This window comes from Papio anubis, chromosome 10 (assembly GCF_008728515.1).
Source record: "Papio anubis isolate 15944 chromosome 10, Panubis1.0, whole genome shotgun sequence".
Classification (NCBI taxonomy): domain Eukaryota; kingdom Metazoa; phylum Chordata; class Mammalia; order Primates; family Cercopithecidae; genus Papio; species Papio anubis.
The window spans coordinates 125,409,265-125,427,523 of NC_044985.1; the positions used below are offsets into that span (position 1 = coordinate 125,409,265).

The window sequence follows — 18,259 nt, forward strand, 5'->3', positions numbered from 1 at the left end:
TACACCCTGAACAATACAGTTATGAAGAATAAATAGATATTAGCAGCTTCTAGACTTTTCTCTGAATTTTCATCACGTAAAATATCTCCTTGTGAAATTCTGGCTTATTGAGGACAAAGAAGATTCTGGAACACAAACCCCAAACAGCGCATCTTTGGAAACCTGCCTCTTTTCAACATAAGAAGTAATCCACACTTCAGGGGCTATCACAGAGCCACAGTTCCACTTTGAGCCCTTCAGAAGTGACGAAGACCAAATGTGGCCCAGTATGTGAGGCAAGGAGGAAGTAGGAATTTCATGCTATTTTCAGGTTGCTTAGTGTACTTTAACTGAATGTGTAATAAAAGCAAATTCTAATAAATTGGTTGTTAATAATTTCCTATAGTGATGTTACCTAGGTTTTCTATAGCAATGAATGTTTCATCGTGTTTTAAATGTATCTTGTGAAAAATTCCAGAGGAAAGCTCTGCTGTCATGAGCACTGATATTTCATCTTAAGAATCCTAATAAGTAGAATTCCTAGCAGCAGACAAGATCTTTCCAGGGCTTCTGATTTGTCAATGTGAAAATAAGGACTTCCTCCCCTCCATCTCCCATGTCCCACTGGAGGGTTAACCTGTTGAGTTGCTTATGCGTGCCCAGCAAACGGAATCATGATGTCGGCTGCTCTCAAGAAGCTGCTCTATACTAATCTGCCTATACACTTACATGTTTTAGGTTAAGTGAACCAAGTTTGGGTTTTATAAACTGGTCACTACAGGCAACTGCATCTGAAGATGCCAGCAATAGTGTAAGAGAATCTTGCTTTGAAACCAGTTGTGGGTAGAGTAAAGAGGCACCATGGTGTGGCATTTATGCAATCAGGGGTTCAAATCGAGTTACTTCTGTTGCAACATTTGGTAAGCCGACTCAGTAATCATCGTTAGAAATCATGATGGTTTCAGTGTTCAAACACTATACACTTGGAAACATAAATGTCCATCTTTGATAGTTTTGTTTGTTTGTTTTGAGACGGAGTCTTGCTCTTGTTGCCCAGGCTGGAGCGCAATGGCACCACCTCAGCTCACTGCAACCTCCGCCGTTCAAGCGATTCTCCTGCCTCAACCTCCCAAGTATCTGGGATTACAGGCACCCGCCACCACACCCAGCTAATGTTTTATATTTTTAGTAGAGATGGGGTTTCACCATGTTGGCCAGGCTGGTCTCTAACTCCTGACATCAGGTGATCCACCAATCTTGGCCTCCCAAAGTGCTGGGATTACAGGTATGAGCTACCACACCTGGCCTTTGGTGGTTTCGGGTTCATGCCATTCTCCTGCCTCAGCCTTCCGAGTAGCTGGGATTTCAGGCGCCCACCATCACAACCGGCTAATTTTTTGTATTTTTAGTAGAGACAGGGTTTCACCATGTTAGCCAGGTAAAGTTATCTTTAAAATTTGGCACTTAATAGTTACTGGTTTCCCATAGAAAAACATTAGGAATTAACTGTTGTGAATTTTTTTTAAATAGAAAAGGATTTTTTTTATTATAAAATTCACAATGAAATATACATCATCATCCTCCTTAGAATTGGGCTGCAAATTTGGCACCTATTTATTCAAAAACAAGCATTGTTTTAAGGAGAAAATTATTACTGTATTTTAGAAAACCAAAATAAAATTCCCATTAATGAAAAACGGAACTGGAAAACAGTGTCATGAATTGAGCAGTTTTATATGATCCATTTTTTAATGAATAATAAGTTTGGCCTTAAAATAGACATTGCTTTTTCAGATGTTAGCACTGGTTTGACATCTTAAGTCTCTAACCTCTAGCAATGCACATAGAAAGTGTTCCCCCTTCCTGGTGGTGTCTTTTGCTTTTACACACTTTGTGGTGCTTGATTTTATCATAGTTACATATTCTGCAGAGCAAAAAAAAGCCCCCAGGAAACACAAGGATGGTATCCAGGCCCCCCTAGATTCCTGGGGGATCCACAGTCTGTGGATTGCTCTCTGAAATTGGGTGGATGAACCATCAACCCTCATTCTCAGTTTATGTCACGTTTAGTATCGTGTGTAATAGAGGCTTTACCTAAACACGTTTTCCAGGAAGTGCCTGGCACTGTGTGAGTCTGGCGGCTGAGTGGTCAGGAGTGTAGTAGTGGCTCTAAGCCAGCCTCACAGCCCTTTCTCATTTCTCGCTCCATCCCCCACCCCATTCATTTCCAGGCCTTTCCACGAAGAGTCCTCAGCCTTCTCCCTCCAGCCGGAACAGCCCCCTGAGTCTGAGCCCTGCATTTCAGGTGCCTTTGGGCCCAGCTGAACAGGGCTCATCCCCACTCCTGAGCCCTGTCCTCAGTGATGCTGGCGGAGCTGGGATGGACTACGAGGAGCCGAGACACAAGGTGGGCCCCTCGAGGCTTGAGAAGCTAGCAGAGGGTTGCCAGGTGGATGGACCTGTGCTCACTGTTCCTTGGGGTGGTGCTGGTGGGGACCCCGGGGTGGGGCAGGGAAGGGCCCTGCACTCACAGCCACCCTACCAGCGTCCTGAGCAGAGAGGAGGTGCTGGGCCGCCTTCCCTAGCAAAACCTTCCTGAGACTTTCCTCTTATCTCTGGGACCCCAGGTTCCTTCATATAGAAACAAGTTTCCTTGTTCATTTAGCAAACAGTTTCCTGGCACCCACAGGCTCCATGTGTCAGGCTGGGTCCTGGGACTGAGTAGGCACTTCTAGCCTCCCCCACTCTTCCTTCCTTCCTCCCTTCCTCATTTCTCCCTCCCTTCCTACCTCCTTGACTCCTTTCTTCCCTCCTTGCTTGGTCAAGCTTCTACTTTTAACAATTGAGTAACTGGGAGGAAAGATCTGGGTGCTAAGGGAGGGTCCACCAGGGACCCCTTTGGGTTCTGGAGAGGCTCTTGGGTGGGAGACCCTGTGGACAAGGAGGTGCCCTGGGCCAGACGTTGGAGACAGTGGAGGAGCCACCTGTGGGGAGGGGACAGTCCTCTGCTGTTGTGGCAAGGGGAGGGGTACATGGGCCACAGGCAGGACTGAGGGTTTATGACAAAGTTGAGGCAGTGTCCCCTGTGGGTCTCCTTTTACCGAAGATGATAGGAATAAGGGCACAAACTGAGAGTCTGCAAGGAGAAAGTGACCCAGCAGAGAAGCTCGCTGCTGGCAGACATAGGGCAGCCAGGGCAGGGAGGCTGTGGCCTCAGGTGGCCTCCACTCTCCCAGCCCAGTGGAGTCTGCCTACAGCTACGGTTTTGCAGATGGGCCCTAAAAGAAGAGACTCAGGGTCCAGGGAGTTTGCGGAGTATATTGGGCCTGGAGTCCACAGAGGAGGGAGACACAGGGTCCCTGAGTGGCAGCTGGATGGGAAGCGGCCATGGGGCCTCTAGGAGGGAGGCAGTCAGTGCTGGTACAGGGGGAGGCGTGTTATTGTGACACCTCAGCACTCCTGCTTTGGCCTGAATTGGCCAGAGGATATTCTGTCCAAGGCCTGCCTTCCAGATGGCAGGGCTACCCGTGGGATGCTGGGACTCTCAGCAGGTGGGATGGCACAGGCAGGGCAGGCTCTTCCTTCCCTGTGCTCTGGGGGTCCCTGGATCCCACTGGAATGGAAGGAGCCCCCTGGTCTGGAGGCAGCAAAGGACATTAAACGTGCTGCTGTGTGAGGCCTGAAGGTGAGGGCTGGTTCTGGGTCCTGGCAGCAGACTGTTTCCAAGACAGATGTCTTTTTATTTTATTTTGGAAACCTAATGACAGTCTCTCTAGTTCACTGTTTCTTCGGTACAAAAACAAAAAATGGCTACCAGGCAGTCTGTTATTAAGACTAAATTTTAATTTGTAACTTTTTATATTATGAAAATCAATTGATTCTTCAGATGGTTGTATAGGTTGACAGCTTGTCACATCTGAGGATAATTGGGCTGGTGGCAGGTGGCCCTGGGAGAAGCCTGTTAGTCACGACGTGGCATGGGGCCAGCAGCATGACAAGGCCCTCTGGGATGGGGGCACCTCAGGGTCCTCACAGAGCCATGCCCTTGAGGAGTTAGTGGCTGAGTCACTGCAGAGAAAGATTCAGCAGTCCTTGGGCCCAGCCCCTGCGTGTGGGCACCTTCAGCCCTGACGTGGTGTCTCCTGTTACCTCTCCTCAACACCTGGGCTCTGGAGGGAGGGCTCTGGGCTCTGCTTCAATTCTGTGTGTGTGAGCTGACATAGCAAGGCTAGTGCCCAGCACAGGTGGGCTCTGAGATGGCAAGGATGGCCCCTTCATCACATGCAGGGGCTGCTGGTTTGACCCGGAGGTAGGTTTCCACCAGAGTACCCCTCTGTGCTGACCTCATGAACCAGTGTCTCCAGCCAGGCTGCAACAGGTTCTGGGGAGACCCCGGCCCCAGATTCACTGACGGCTCTGCTGGCAGAGCCTGGCAGACCACTCTCCTGGGGGAACCAGGGTGACACAGGGGTCTGAGAACCACGTGCTGCCATTGAGGCCGCCCGTCAAGCTTTTGCACTTGCACCCAGTTGCTTGGTTGTGCCGGGAGGAGCAAAGAGCTTCCCACCCTCCAGCCCACCCACGCCAGCTTGTGCCTTCCTCCCCAGTGTCTCCCACTTGATGCACCGTTTGTCGCCTTTTTAATAGAGATTTGTGAGGACCAGCAATAGTCGAAAGGTAGGAAAGCCAAAGGTGGCAGAAGCCTCTTCCATGCTCTGCATGGGCACACAGACCCTTGCTGTGGTGACAGGTGGCGAAGTTCACAGGAATTGCACGCTCCTCTGGGGCTGTCCCTGGCCGCCCTCTCATCTCTGGCCTGTAGCCCAGCGTACTGGGGCCTCAGGTTGGACATTGATCTGGAGGTGGGGGCAGAGTGGCAGCTGCTGTATTTTCTGTCCCTGAGAGTCTCCTTATGGTATTCCTTGGGCTGATGAGGCGGGGGCGGGGGCAGGATGGACGGCCCTTCTCTTGGCCACTCTGCTCCCCTGACTCCCCTGTGACCCAGTGGTAGCACCTGTGATGAGCAGTCTCATCAGCGACTGCTGTGGCTCTCTGATGGTGTTTGTGTCTGTGAACCTCACCCCTGGAGGAGTAGAGCTGCTCCGGGACTCGAGCATCCTGTTCCTACAGAACAACATTCAGAGTTAGGACATTGCTTTTGGACTCCATGCCAAGGTGACTGTGGCTAGGAAGTCGTCCTCCCTATACCAGACTCTCCCCCAGGGCCCAAGGCCAACAGTTTGTGGGGCATTAACATGCAGCATCCCTGTCCCTCAGCTGTGTGGGGAAGGCTGGGGCCTCGCAGACCATAAGCATGGGCCTCTAGGGACGGGACCAGCTCTGACCCCAGAGAATTCACTGGGCATATCAAGCTCTCTCTCTTTTTTTTTTTTTTTTTTTTTTGAGACAGAGTCTCGCTCTGTCGCCCAGGCTGGAGTGCAGTGACGCAATCTTGGCTCATTGCAAGCTCCGCCTCCCAGGTTCACACCATTCTCCTGCCTCAGCCTCCCGAGTAGCTGGGACTACAGACGCCCGCCACCACACCCGGCTAATTTTTGGTATTTTTAGTAGAGACGGGGTTTCACCATGTGGGCCAGGATGGTCTCGATCTCCTGACCTCGTGATCCGCCCGCCTTGGCCTCCCAAAGTGCTGGGATTACAAGCATGAGCCACCGCGCCCGGCCGAAAAAGTCATTTTTAATATCATGAAGCTCAAAAAGAAAAAATTGAAAAAGCCTAAAGGCTGGAAAGGTGGTTCAGCTTCTCTGCGGTGAGGAGGCCATTGCACCAAGAGGTGGGGACTGAGCTGGTACACAGTGGCAGGGCTGTGGGAGCCAGGCAGGCTGCCAGCCATGGGGAAGAGCTGAGAGAACAGCAGTGGACGTATGCAGGACTCTGGCAGGGGAGGCACAGCACCTGGGCACTGGAGGGCTCCAGGCAGCAGCATCTCGGCGGGCTATCCCTTCACAACTGGCTATATCCATGGGCTCAGCACTCACAGGATAAATGTGCCTCTGTCCTCTCATCCACGAGGGGTGGACAACCCTGCAGGCTGTGCTGAACTTCACAGCAGTACAGGGAGGAAGACATGACCCCACATGCCACCTCAGCTGCTTGCTCACTTGCAGACCCAGCTCCTGATATTCCTCCCAAACCTCCAGTCATGGCAGCTGGTCTTTTCCTTGGCTTAGGCCAAAAACTGTTGCAGTCACCCCTCCTGCCTCCAACCCTCACGCCTTAACTCCACACTGGAATCAGGTTGGCTCAACCTTCAGAATGTGTCCAGGATCTCACCCCTCACCCCTCTGGGTCCCCCAGCCAGGGCTATCTCACCGGCTGGTGCCGAGGTCCTCTGGGAGCCTCTCTGCCCTCCTGATCTACTCTCATCCTGGGGCCCAAGTGCATCACAGCACATTCAGGTAGACCCCAAAGGGTCCAGAAGGCCCACATGGCCTGCCTTCCCCACCAGTAGCCTGTCTATTCCCTCTTACCTCCCCACCTTGCTCCAGCCGCTTGACCTCTGACCTGCCCCACGGGCTGACCTGTCCACGCTGAGTGAGGCTGCGGCCTGCCACATCCCCCAGCCTCCAGTCCCTCCTCTGCTCTGCATTGTGTCTTGTACAGCCCTCTGTGCTGCGATGTGTGACTGTGTGTGTTGCTTCTTGCCTGTCTTCTCCTGGTAGGGCACCCTCACAGGGGCAGGGGGCAGTGTCCAGGCCCCTGATCGGAGCTGACACCTGCTCCATGGGTATTTGCACGGCCCACCTGCCCTGAAGCTGGCCACAGTCTGGTGGTGGGGCAGGCAGGCTGCCAGGGTAGAGCAGGATCATGGTTTCTGGGCAGTGGGAGAGGGCGGAGAAGAGGCTGTTAAGTTGCACCTCAACAGAGGGTGGCTCTTGGAGGGTTCAGGGTGGGGAGAGGCCCTCCAGGGACAGGACCCAGTGCCTGCCGAGGCCATCATGAGGCATGTGCTTTGCCAGGAACACTGTGTTGGGTGAGGTGTAGAGGGTCCCCCACAGCCAGCTTGCCTGCTCGGCGCCAGCACCTTGGGCAAAGATAGCCCTGCCGGCTATAGGAGTGCTTAGGGCTGGGCTATCTCCAGCAGGGCACAGAAAACGGCCTGGGGTATGGTCCACATCTGCATCAGGAAGTGCACCGGCAAGCCTGGCGCTCTGACGCAGGCACACTTAGAATGCACACTGTTTGCTCTTTTTAATGACTTTTGTATGGGTTAGGTTTAATAATTTATAAGCACACACACACTCATGGACCTGTGTCTGCTGACCAGCTATGCCACTGGCAGTGATATACAAAACCAATAATAAATTTCAGCCCTGTTTACATATGGTGATATTTGAACAGCAATTCTTTTCTCCAAAAGAATAACAGGATTATGTTTTTACTCAGGGATAAATCCCTTCAGAAGTTGAAGATGAAAATCCCATGACGATGTTAACTTGAGCAGAAGAAAGCAAACATTACAAACTTCAGGCTGCCTGAACACGGGAGGGTCCCATGTCCCATGGATGCACACTTACAGCTTTCTGCTTCTTTCAGCGCATGCCTGCAGACGAGGCCTACTTCATAGTCAAGGAGATTCTCGCTACAGAACGAACATACCTGAAGGATTTAGAAGTTATTACCGTGGTACGAAAGTCCTTGATTACTTTTTTTAAAAATAAATATCTCATCTGAACACAGATAAATCTTTTTTTTGTTTGTTTGTTTTTTGAGATGGAGCCTCACTCTGTCACCCAGGCTGGCGTGCAGTGGCGTGATCTCAGCTCACTGCAACCGCCGCCTCTTGGATTCAAGTGATTCTTCTGCCTCAGCCTCCCTAGTAGCTGGGATTACAGGTGCCCACCACCACACCCAGCTAATTTTGTTTATTTAGTAGAAGTGGGGTTTCACCATGTTGGCTAGGCTGGTCCCAAACTCCTGACCTCAAGTGATCTGCCCAAAGTGCTGGGATTACAGGCGTGAGCCACCACGCCCAGCCAAGAAATATCTCTTGATAATCGTGAGACTTGGTATGTATATATTTTTGTTAAATATATCTGCCTTAGGCCGGGCGTGGTGGCTCAAGCCTGTAATCCCAGCACTTTGGGAGGCCGAGACGGGCGGATCACGAGGTCAGGAGATCAAGACCATCCTGGCTAACACGGTGAAACCCCGTCTCTACTAAAAAAAAAAAATACAAAAAAATAGCCGGGCGTGGTGGCAGGCGCCTGTAGTCCCAGCTACTCAGGAGGCTGAGGCGGGAGAATGGCGTAAACCCGGGAGGCGGAGCTTGCAGTGAGCTGAGATCCGGCCACTGCACTCCAGCCTGGGTGACAGAGCGAGACTCTGTCTCAAAAAAAAAAAAATATATATATATATATATATATCTGCCTTAAAACATTTATTCTAAGTCCAGTCAGAACATTGGATCCAAGTTTTTGTGGAGCTATAAAGCTGCAAAGTGTCTATTTGAAACTTTTGATGTAGGATAGTTTCATTATATTTGATCAACAAAGAGGATAGCTGTAGGGCTGGTCTGAACCCTCTTTGAAGGTGGTGACTGGAGGGTCATTGCAGGGTGTCCTATGGCTACAGGCCCTCAGGGGCACAGTTTCTCAGTCCCCAACAAGAGCCATGCCTTCCATCACACCGCACTCTTCCCACAGTGGTTCCGCAGCGCAGTGGTGAAGGAGGACGCCATGCCTGCGACTCTGATGACACTGCTCTTCTCCAACATCGATCCCATCTATGAGTTCCACAGAGGCTTCCTGCGCGAGGTGGAGCAGAGGCTGGCACTCTGGTAACACCCCTTCGGCCCCCAGGTCTTGGACCCCCACACAGGAGACTCCCACACCAACTCATCATCACAGCTCTTAGGAGCTTCCCAGCTTCAGAAACTAATTCAGAAGAGCCATTTTTTCACTGGAGTATATTTTTAGGAGCCTGCGGAGAGGTACAGATATAATAATACCCTTTATTCACCCTCTTCCAGAAAAGAGAGTGCAAGGAGCAAGTTAAAAATAGAAGATCCCTTTTTGCCTGGTTACCGTCTGTTTTAGAGAATGGCCAGACACATAATAGTAGCTTCCATCCAGGGCAGGCCCTGCCCTGCGGCCTCTTCCACCTCAGAGCTTCACAACCTTCTTCCAGCTGGAACCAAGGCAACTGTCACCCTGCATCTGATTACAGTGCCTTCTGCAAGCTTTCACCATGTTTAGAATGACTTTGTTTCTTTTTACTCAGGGAAGCGCCCTCCAAAGCCCACACAAAAGGCGGCCATCAACGAATCGGGGACATCCTGCTCAGGAACATGCTCCAGTTAAAGGTAGGCTGCATGGTGACTGCTGCCTACACGAGTGCTGTTAATGGGAGCAAAACCACGGTCCCGAAGCTGAGGCCCCTCAGAACAACATCCCCTCAGAAAAGGGTCCCCTCAGAACAGGATCCCCTTCAGAGTAGGGTCTCCTTAGAGCAGGGTCCCCCTCAGAGTGGGGTCTGCTCAAAACAGGGTCCCCTCAGAGCAGGGTCCCCCTCAGAAAAGGGGTTTCACAGAACAGGGTCCCCTCAGACCAAGATTCCCCTCAGAGCGGGCTCCCCTCGGAGCAGGGTCCCCTCAGAACAGGGGATCCACAGAGCGGGGTCCCCTCAGACCAGGGGCCCCCTCAGAGTGGAGTCTTCTCAAAACAGGGGCCCCCTCAGAGCTGGGTTCCCCTCAGAGTAGGGGCCCCCTCAGGGCAGGGTATCCTCAGAACAGCATCCCCTCAGAGCAGGGGACCCCCAAAACAGGGGCTGCCTCAGAAAAGGATCTCCTCAGAACAGGGTCCATCTCAGAATAGGATCCTACTCAAAGCAGGGTGCTCCCAGAGCAGGGTTTCCCCAGAGCAGGGCCCTCTCAGAACAGGGTCTTCTCAGACTAGCATCCCCCTGAGGCTCTCAGAAGAGGGTTCCCTCAGAATAAAGTTCCCTCAAAACAGAGTCCTTCTCAGAGCAGCAGCCCCCTCAGAACAGGGTCCCCTTTGAGCATCATTCCCATTAGAACAAGGTTCCCCCAGAACAGCATCACCCTCCAAACAGGGTCTCCTCAGAACTGCATCTTCCTCAGAACAGGATCCTACTCAGGGCAGGGTCCTGCTCTGGATGGGGTCTCCCTCAGAATCTTGTTTCCCTCAGAAAAAAGTCTGGCTCAGGGCAATGTCCAGGGCCCCATCAGGACACTGATTCCCTCAGAACAAGTTCCCTCCTCACCACATCCCCCTCAATAAGGGCTCTCCAAGAATAGGATGCCCCTGGAAACAGCATACCCCTCACAACAGGGTCCCGCAGAACATGGTCTCCCTCCAATCAGAACTACCCCCAAAACAGACTCCGCCTTAAAACATGGTTTGCTTTAGATCACGGCCCTTACCAGCCCCAGAACATCGTTCTCTTCAGAACCTTTTTCTCCACTGATGAGCATTCCCTTGAGGACAGTGTCCCCATTTCCATCAGGACAGGACTCCCCCAGAACAGTGTTCACCTCAGGGCAGGATTCTCCCCCAGAACATTGTCCTCCTCAGAATGGGTCCCCCGAGACCAGCATCCTCTTCAGAACAGGGCCTCCCTCAGATCAGGGTTCCCCACGGAACAGAGTCCTCAGAGCATCATTCTCAGGACAGAGTCTCCCCTCCCCAGGACAGGGCCCTCACTGTGTCCCACATAGCCAACTGCAGCCCTCCCATCCTCAGTTCTTCCTCTGTCCAGTGAGGAGACGGCCCTGATCCACTCAGTGCATGTAATATGAGGCCAGTTAGTGATGCACATAGCAGTGACTCTAGTTGGAATGAGGTACAGGTCACATGGCATCTGAGACGGGTTGAGATGCATTCCTTGGAGGCTAGAAAGCCCCCACTGGCGCACGCTGGGCCACCGGTCAGTTTGCCCTGTGGGGATTTCCAGCCGGCACCTGCCATCAAGGAAAACAGGCCAGTCTCCCCCTGGACCCCTACATCTCCTCACCTAAAGGCCCCACTCTTGCGCCTCCACAGGAGTTTACCAGCTACTTCCAAAGACATGATGAGGTCCTAACAGAACTGGAAAAGGCTACCAAACGCTTTAAGAAGTTGGAGGCGGTGTACAAGGAGTTCGAGCTGCAGAAGGTCTGCTACTTGCCTCTCAACACGTTCCTGCTGAAGCCCATCCAGCGGCTGCTGCACTACCGCCTGCTGCTGCGACGCCTGTGTGGACACTACACTCCCGGTCACCACGACTACGCCGACTGCCATGGTGAGTGTGGGTGCGGCCCTGCATCTCGAGGATCAGATCAGTGGCTGGGAGGCAGGGGCGGCTTTGCTAGACCTGAAGACTTCCTTCACTGGGAAGCGCAGGAGTCCACCCCATTAGGGCCTGGACCATAGTGGTCAGCACTGGCCCTGGCCTTGCCTCCCGTCTCCTCTGGCTGCTGGCAGAGGGCAGGTCCCAGGCTACACCAGGTCTCTGCCTCTTCTGCTCCTCCACCCGCAGGCAAGGCCCTGCCCATCTCCACTTCTGAGCAGTGTAGGGAATGACTCTGATTGCCCTGCAGGGGTCACAGGATGTGCTTTTGCTGGGGACCGCAAAGCCCCCACAAGTACACTGGGGAATGGGGTGCAACCCCCAGGGCAACCTGCTGCCTATGGATGTTTCTGTCCTGGAGGCCATGGCTCTACAACATGCAAAAGATTGGGCCAGCGTGACCTGTTAGAAGTTTTCAACATAGACAGCCTTTGTAATTGTTGATGTTTATTAAAGGGACAAAAGAGTAAACTCTGATCTTTTTAATCTAAAAATATGATTTCTAATTTTATTGTAAATTTAGTCCCCTTTTCTGAGGTGACTCAGTCATGAGAGGGACACTGCTCTAATGGGGACCTATTCTGATGGGGATGTGGTCTGATGGGAACTTTATGCTCATCAGGAAGTTTTTTGTTTTTGTTTATATTTTTTTGTTTTTTGTTTTTTGAGATGGAGTCTCCCTCTGTCGCCCAGTGGTGCGATCTTGGCTCACTGCAAGCTCCGCCTCCCAGATTCACGCCATTCTCCTGCCTCAGCCTCCTGAGTAGCTGGGACCACAGGCGCCTGCCACCACGCCAGGCTAATTTTTTTGCATTTTTAGTAGAGACGGGGTTTCACTGTGTTAGCCAGGATGGTCTTGATCTCCTGACCTCGTGATCTGCCCTCCTCGGACTCCCAAAGTGGTGGGATTACAGGTGTGAGCCACCGCACCCAGACTTTTTTTTTTTTTTTTTTTTTTGAGATGTAGTTTCACTCTTGTTGCCCGGCTGGAGTTCAGTGGCACGATCTTGGCTTACTGCAATCTCCTCTTCCCAGGTTCAAGTGATTCTCCTGCCTCAGCCTCCCGAGTAGCCAGGATTACAGGCGCCCACCACCACACCCAGCTAATTTTTGTATTTTTAGTAGAAACAGGGTTTCACCATGTTGGCCAGGCTGGTCTTGAACTCCTGACCTCGTAATCCGCCTGCCTCAGCCTCCCAAAGTGCTGAGATTACAGGTGTGAGCCACCACATCAGGATGTTTTTACAAGTAAATTTTATCATTGTCATTAAAAATAGATGAAAAAATACTTAGCATTTCCTCTAGCTGGTTTCCCATAGCCATGAATGGATATAAATAAGGATGCTTTCTAATTAGCAAGAAATAGAATGGATCATAAAGTGTTGATGATTCTCTTTCTTTTCGTTCTAGAAGAAAATGTTTCATGTTTGCTAAAAAGAAGAAGGACAAAATTATAGAAAACACTTTCAAACATTTTAAGGAAAACATGAAATAACCACACCATGTTTAAAATGTTTCTTGTTGTCAGTCATTATACCACAGTAGTTAGGTAGGCAGAGTGCTGGAGCAGAGGGTGGCCTGGACCCCGGGCGACCAGGGAAGACATGCCGTGGAGAAGACTGGGGCCCGGATTCTGGCCACGTCTACCATGTGCTTGAGGGACATAGGATTTTGGAGGGATTCCTGTACCTCACAACATGACAGGTTTCTCATCAGTAAAATTTATAGACTGGTGCAAAACCTCTGTGAAGCTGTGTTTGTGAAAGTGCTTTGAGGTTGTCAATTCAACAGAACATTGATAACCATCAGCCTCCCTAGGTTTGCTTCAGACCTCAGCCATCTCTGGAGAGCAGTGAGAGCCCAGTTGATGAAACATTCTCAGCTGACACTATGGCAGGCTCCTTTCCCTCCATGACCCCACTCCCCAAATGTGGGACACAGGAATGCTTGTCAAGAAGGGCCTTCTTCAAAAATGGCCTTTGGTGTGCAAATGTTACCAGCCTCTTGATCTTCCTGAAAACTTGAATAGAACTCTCTTGGACAAAAGGGAGTACATTTGTTGGGGCTGACAGAAGCCAGCCTTGCAATTTTATTTATCCTTCATTTTGATGAGAGTTTCCAAGGGTGCTGGATGTTAAGTATATGTTGTTGATTTGTTCTATCACGCACCTGCTCTGCCTGCTGCTGTGGGGGAACCTGTTCTGAGGGGGACCCTTTTCTGAGGTACTCAGTTACAAGGGGATGTGGCTCTCAGGGGGTTCTGTTCTGATGGGGATGTGTTCTGAAGGGATCTTGGACTGAGGGGAACCCAGTGCTGAGGGGACCCAGTTCTAAGGAGGACACTGCTCTGAGGAGATTCTATTCTAAGGGGACCATGGTTGGAGGTGGACTCTGTTCTGAAGGGGACAGTGTTCTGAGGGGGGACTCTGTTTTGAGGGAAACACTACTCCAAGAGAACCTTCTTCTGAGGGCGACCCTTTTTTGAGGGGAACACTGTTCTTAGGGGAACCCTTTTCTGAGGGGACTCAGTTATGAGGGAGACACTGCTCTCTGGGGGTCCTGTTCTGATAGGGATGCGCTCTGAGGGGATCTTGGACTGAGGGGGACCCTGCTCTGAGGGGTCCATACTCTGAGGAGACTCTATTCTGTGGGGACTCTGTTCTTGGGAGGATACTGCTCTGTGGGGACTCTGCTCTCAGGTGGATGCTGCTCTCAGGGGACCCTGTTCTGAAGAGACGCTGTTCACAGGGGATGCTCTGAGAGGACCTTGTTTTGAGGAGACTCTATTCAGAGGGGAACCCTGTCCTGGGTGCTCATTACCCTGATGGGACTCTTATGTGAGGGGAATGTTATTCTGAGGGGAACACTACCATGAGAGGATCTTGTTCTAAGGGGGGAATAGTGTCATGGGGGCACATGTTCTGAGGAGGATGCTGTTCTGGAAGGGGACCCTGTTCTGTGGGGGATTCTGCTCTGACAAGGACCCTGTTCTGAAGAGACCCTGTTCTGAGGAGGATTCTATTCTGAGGGGTCTCTGTTCTGAGGGGGGGTCCTGTTCTGAGGGGGATGCTGTTCTGAGGGAACCCTGTTATAAAGGGATACTGTTCTGAGGGGACCCTGTTCCAAGCGGGATGCCATTCTGAGGGGATCCTGTTCTGCGGGGGATACTGTTCTGAGGGGGATGCTGTTGTGAGGGGACCCTGTTCTGTGGGGATTTTATTCTGTGAGGACCCTGTTCTATGGGGACCTGTTCTGCGGGGGATACTGTTCTGAGGGGGATGGTGTTGTGAGGGGACCTTGTTTTGTGGGGATCCTGTTCTGTAGAAACCCTGTTCTGAGGGGGATGCTGTTCTAATGGGACCTTGTTCTATGGAGGATTTGATTCTGTGAGGACCCTGTTCTGTGGGGACCCTGTTCCCCTGTTCTGAGGGGGTTGCTGGTTTTTTTGTTTTGTTTTGTTTTGTTTTTTGAGACGGAGTCTCGCTCTGTAGCCCAAGCTGGAGTGCAGTGGTGCGATCTCGGCTCACTGCAAGCTCTGCCTCCCGGGTTCCCGCCATTCTCCTGCCTCAGCCTCCTGAGTAGCTGGGACTACAGGCGCCGCCACCACGCCTGGCTAGTTTTTTTGTATTTTTAATAGAGACGGGGTTTTACCGTGTTAGCCAGGATGGTCTCAATCTCCTGACCTCGTGATCCACCCGCCTCAGCCTCCCAAAGTGCTGGGATTACAGGCAGGAGCCACCGCGCCCAGCCGGGGTTGCTGTTCTAAGGTAACCCTGTTCTGTGGGGCATCTTGTTTTGTGAGGATGCTGTTCTGAAGGGAACCCGTTCTGTCGGGATCCTGTTCTGAGAGGACCATGTTCTGTGGGGACTCTGTTCTGAGGGAATCCTGTTCTGAGGTGCCCCTGTTCTGTGGGGATTCTGTTCTGTGGAGGCCCTATTCTGAGGGTAGTGCTGTTTTGAGGGGACTGTTTTCTGAGGGGACCTTGTTCTTAGGGGGATCCTGTTCTGAGGGGGATGCTGTTCCATGGGAACCCTGTTCTGAGGGGACTATGTTCTGTGGGGAACCTCTTCTGTGGGGACTCTGTTCTGAGGGGATTCTGTTCTGTGGTGATCCTGTTCTGAAGGAATCCTGCTCGGATTCCTTGAGATACTGTTCTCAGGGGAACCTGTTCTGTGGGGATTCTGTTGTGTGGGGGATGCTGTTCTGAGGGGGATCCTGTTCTGAGGAGGGTGCTGTTTTGAGGGGACCCTGTTCTGAGGGAGATTCTTTTCTGTGGGGATGCTGTTCTGAGGGGACCCTGTTCTATGGTGTTCTGTGGAGATTCTGATCTGAAGGGACCCTGTTCTGTGGGGCATCTCATTCTGTGAGGACCCTGTTTTGTGGGGAACCTGTTCTGGGAGGACCCTGTTCTGAAGGGAATGCTATTCCGAGGAGACCATGTTATGTAGAGATTTTGTTCTGTGTAGATGCTGTTCTGAGAGTGATGCTGTTTTGAGGGGACTCTGTTCTGAGGAGACCCTATTCTGAGGGGGATGCTGTTCTGAGAGGACTCTGTTCTGTGGGAATCCTGTTCTGAGGGGACCCTTTTCTGTGGGGACCCTGTTCTGAGGGAAATCCTGTTGTGAGGGGAAACTATTCTGAGGGAGATGCTATTCTGAGGGGACCCTGTTCTGTGGGGGATCCAATTCTTTGAGGACCCTGTTCTGAGGTAGATTCTCTTCTGTGGGGACCCTGTTCTGTGGGGATTCTGTTCTGAGAGGACCCTGTTCTAAAGGGATCCTGTTCTGAGGGAAACCTGTTCTGTGGGGATTGCTGTTCTGAAGGGACCCTGTTCTGTGCAGCATCCTGTTCTGTGAGGACCATCCTGTTGAGAACCTGTTTTGTAGTGAGCATGTTTTGATGGGGATCCTGTTCTAAGGGGACCCTATTCTGAAGGGATCCTGTTCTGAGGGGCCCCGGTTCTATGGGGATTCTGTTTTGTGGAGACCTTATTCTGAGAGGAGTGATGTTTTGAGGGGACCCTGTTTTCAGGGGGATCCTGTTCTGAGGGGGGTGCTGTTCTGTGGGGACCCTGTTCTGAGGGGGACCCTGTTCTGAGCGGGATCCTGTTCTGAGAGGACACTTCTGAGGGGAATGCTGTTCTGAGGGGATTCTGTTCTGTGGTGATCCTGTTCTGAAGGGACTCTGGTCTGAGGGAGATGCTGTTCTCAGGGGACCCAGTTCTGTGGGGATTCTGCTCTGAAGGGATCCTGTTCTGAGGGCACCCTGTTCTGTGGGGGATGCTATTCTCAAGGGACCCTGTTCTATGGGTACCCTGTTCTAAGAAGACCCTGTTCTGAGGGGGATGCTGTTCTGAGGGGACCCTGTTCTGAGAGGATCCTATTCTGAGGGGGATGCCATTGTGAGGGGATCCTGTTCTGTGGGGATTCTGTTCTATGGAGACCTGGTAATGAGGGGACCCTGTTTTTGTGCAGATTCTGTTTGGAAGGGATCTTTTTCCGAGGGGGATACTGTTCTGAAGAGACCCTGTTCTGTGGGGAATCCTTTTCTGTGGGGATTCTGTTCTGTAGAGGTTGTTTGTGGGGACCCTGTTCTGTGGGGATTCTGTTCTGAGGGAGACCCTGTTTTGAGGGGGATGCTGTTGTGAGGGGACCCTATTCTGAGGGGGATGCTATTCTGAGAGGTCCCTGTTCTGTGGGGACCCTGTTCTGAAGGGATCGTTTTCTGTGGGGACCCTGTTCTCAGGGGGATTTTGCTCTATGTGGCCTCTGTTCTGAGGGTGATGCAGTTCTGAGGGGACCCTGTTCTGAGGGCATTCTCTGGGGACCCTGTTCTGAGGTGGATGCTGTTCTGTGGGGATCCTGTTCTGTGAGGACCCTTTTTCTGAGGGGACCCTGTTCTACAGGGGATTCTGTTTGGTGGGCATCCTGTGCTATGTGGATTCTGTTCTGTGAGGACCCTTTTCTGATGGTGACACTGCTCTATAGTGACCCTGTTCTGAGGGGACCCTTTTCTGAGTGAGATGCTGTTCTGAAGGGACCCTCTTCTGAGGGGACCATGCTCTGAGGGGACCCTGTTCTGTGGGGGATGCTCTTCTATGGGGTCCTTGTTCTGAGGGGGACCCTTTTCTGAGGGGACCCTGTTCTGCAGGGGATACTGCTCTGTGGAGACCCTGTTCTGCGGGTTCTGTGGAGAATATCAAGGCAGATCAGGTGATGTATAGGATCATTATCATGCCATCAGGTCCAAAATGTGTCCTGAGCTTCCAGCAGCGGCCAGTCCCTACCGAGGTGCAGCACAGCGTCCATGTGGCAGTCAGGCTCCCAGCCCTGCACTCTGTGGAGTCAGTATTTGAGGGCAGGGTGGCACTGGTGCTTGTTTGAGTGGACTCAAGCAGCCATGCAGCGAATGGGCATGGCATGATGAGTCTCTGCCTGACATGGTGTCTGGAAGGAGGGGCTCAGACCCAAGTGCTTGCGGGATGGCCAGCCTGGGAGAGCCAGGGGTTGGGGTCAGGAGCTTAGAAATCTGCACAGAGCAGTAGGGTTGGTAGCTGCCAAGACCTATGCTGGATTCACTGAAGTTCTTCCTTGTTTTCAGTGTCATGCAGGTGTCTTTGACGGAAAGTGAATTTTGTCAGTCAATTTTGTTTGTCAATGATGATCTCTTCACATACTTCATTCTTTTCTGACTTTATCTTCTGAAAGCTGTAAGGGACTGTTGTCACCCCCACTGGAAAGGATAGAGCTGGAACAGTCAGGTGACTTCATGCTAACAAATCTTCCCAGGGCTAGAGCTGAGCACTGGGCAGTGCTGGGTGAGGGGTGTGGACCTTGTCATGGAGAAGCTTTGTGGCCCGGAAGTAAGAGGGAGTCATGATAAAAACAAGGCAGAAGGTGGCCAGGCATGGTGGGTCACGCCTGTAATCCCAACATTTGGGGAGGCCAAGGCGAGTAGATCATCTGATGT

The 18,259-nt window shown here is 51.8% G+C and overlaps 1 protein-coding gene across 6 annotated transcripts in view; it reads left to right on the forward strand.

Moving 5' to 3' along the window:
* FARP2 (FERM, ARH/RhoGEF and pleckstrin domain protein 2) overlaps nucleotides 1–18,259 on the forward strand; it is a 141,822-nt gene that overhangs the window by 102,584 nt on the left and 20,979 nt on the right. For 5 of the 6 annotated variants that reach the window (XM_031651900.1, XM_031651902.1, XM_031651901.1 and 2 more), the window contains 5 exons: nucleotides 2,211–2,428; nucleotides 7,537–7,626; nucleotides 8,646–8,779; nucleotides 9,223–9,304; nucleotides 11,004–11,241. In XM_031651900.1, coding sequence (XP_031507760.1) covers nucleotides 2,211–2,428; nucleotides 7,537–7,626; nucleotides 8,646–8,779; nucleotides 9,223–9,304; nucleotides 11,004–11,241 — 762 coding nt within the window. The remainder of the gene's footprint in view (nucleotides 1–2,210; nucleotides 2,429–7,536; nucleotides 7,627–8,645; nucleotides 8,780–9,222; nucleotides 9,305–11,003; nucleotides 11,242–18,259) is intronic. The other variant, XM_031651904.1, reaches the window with a different exon arrangement.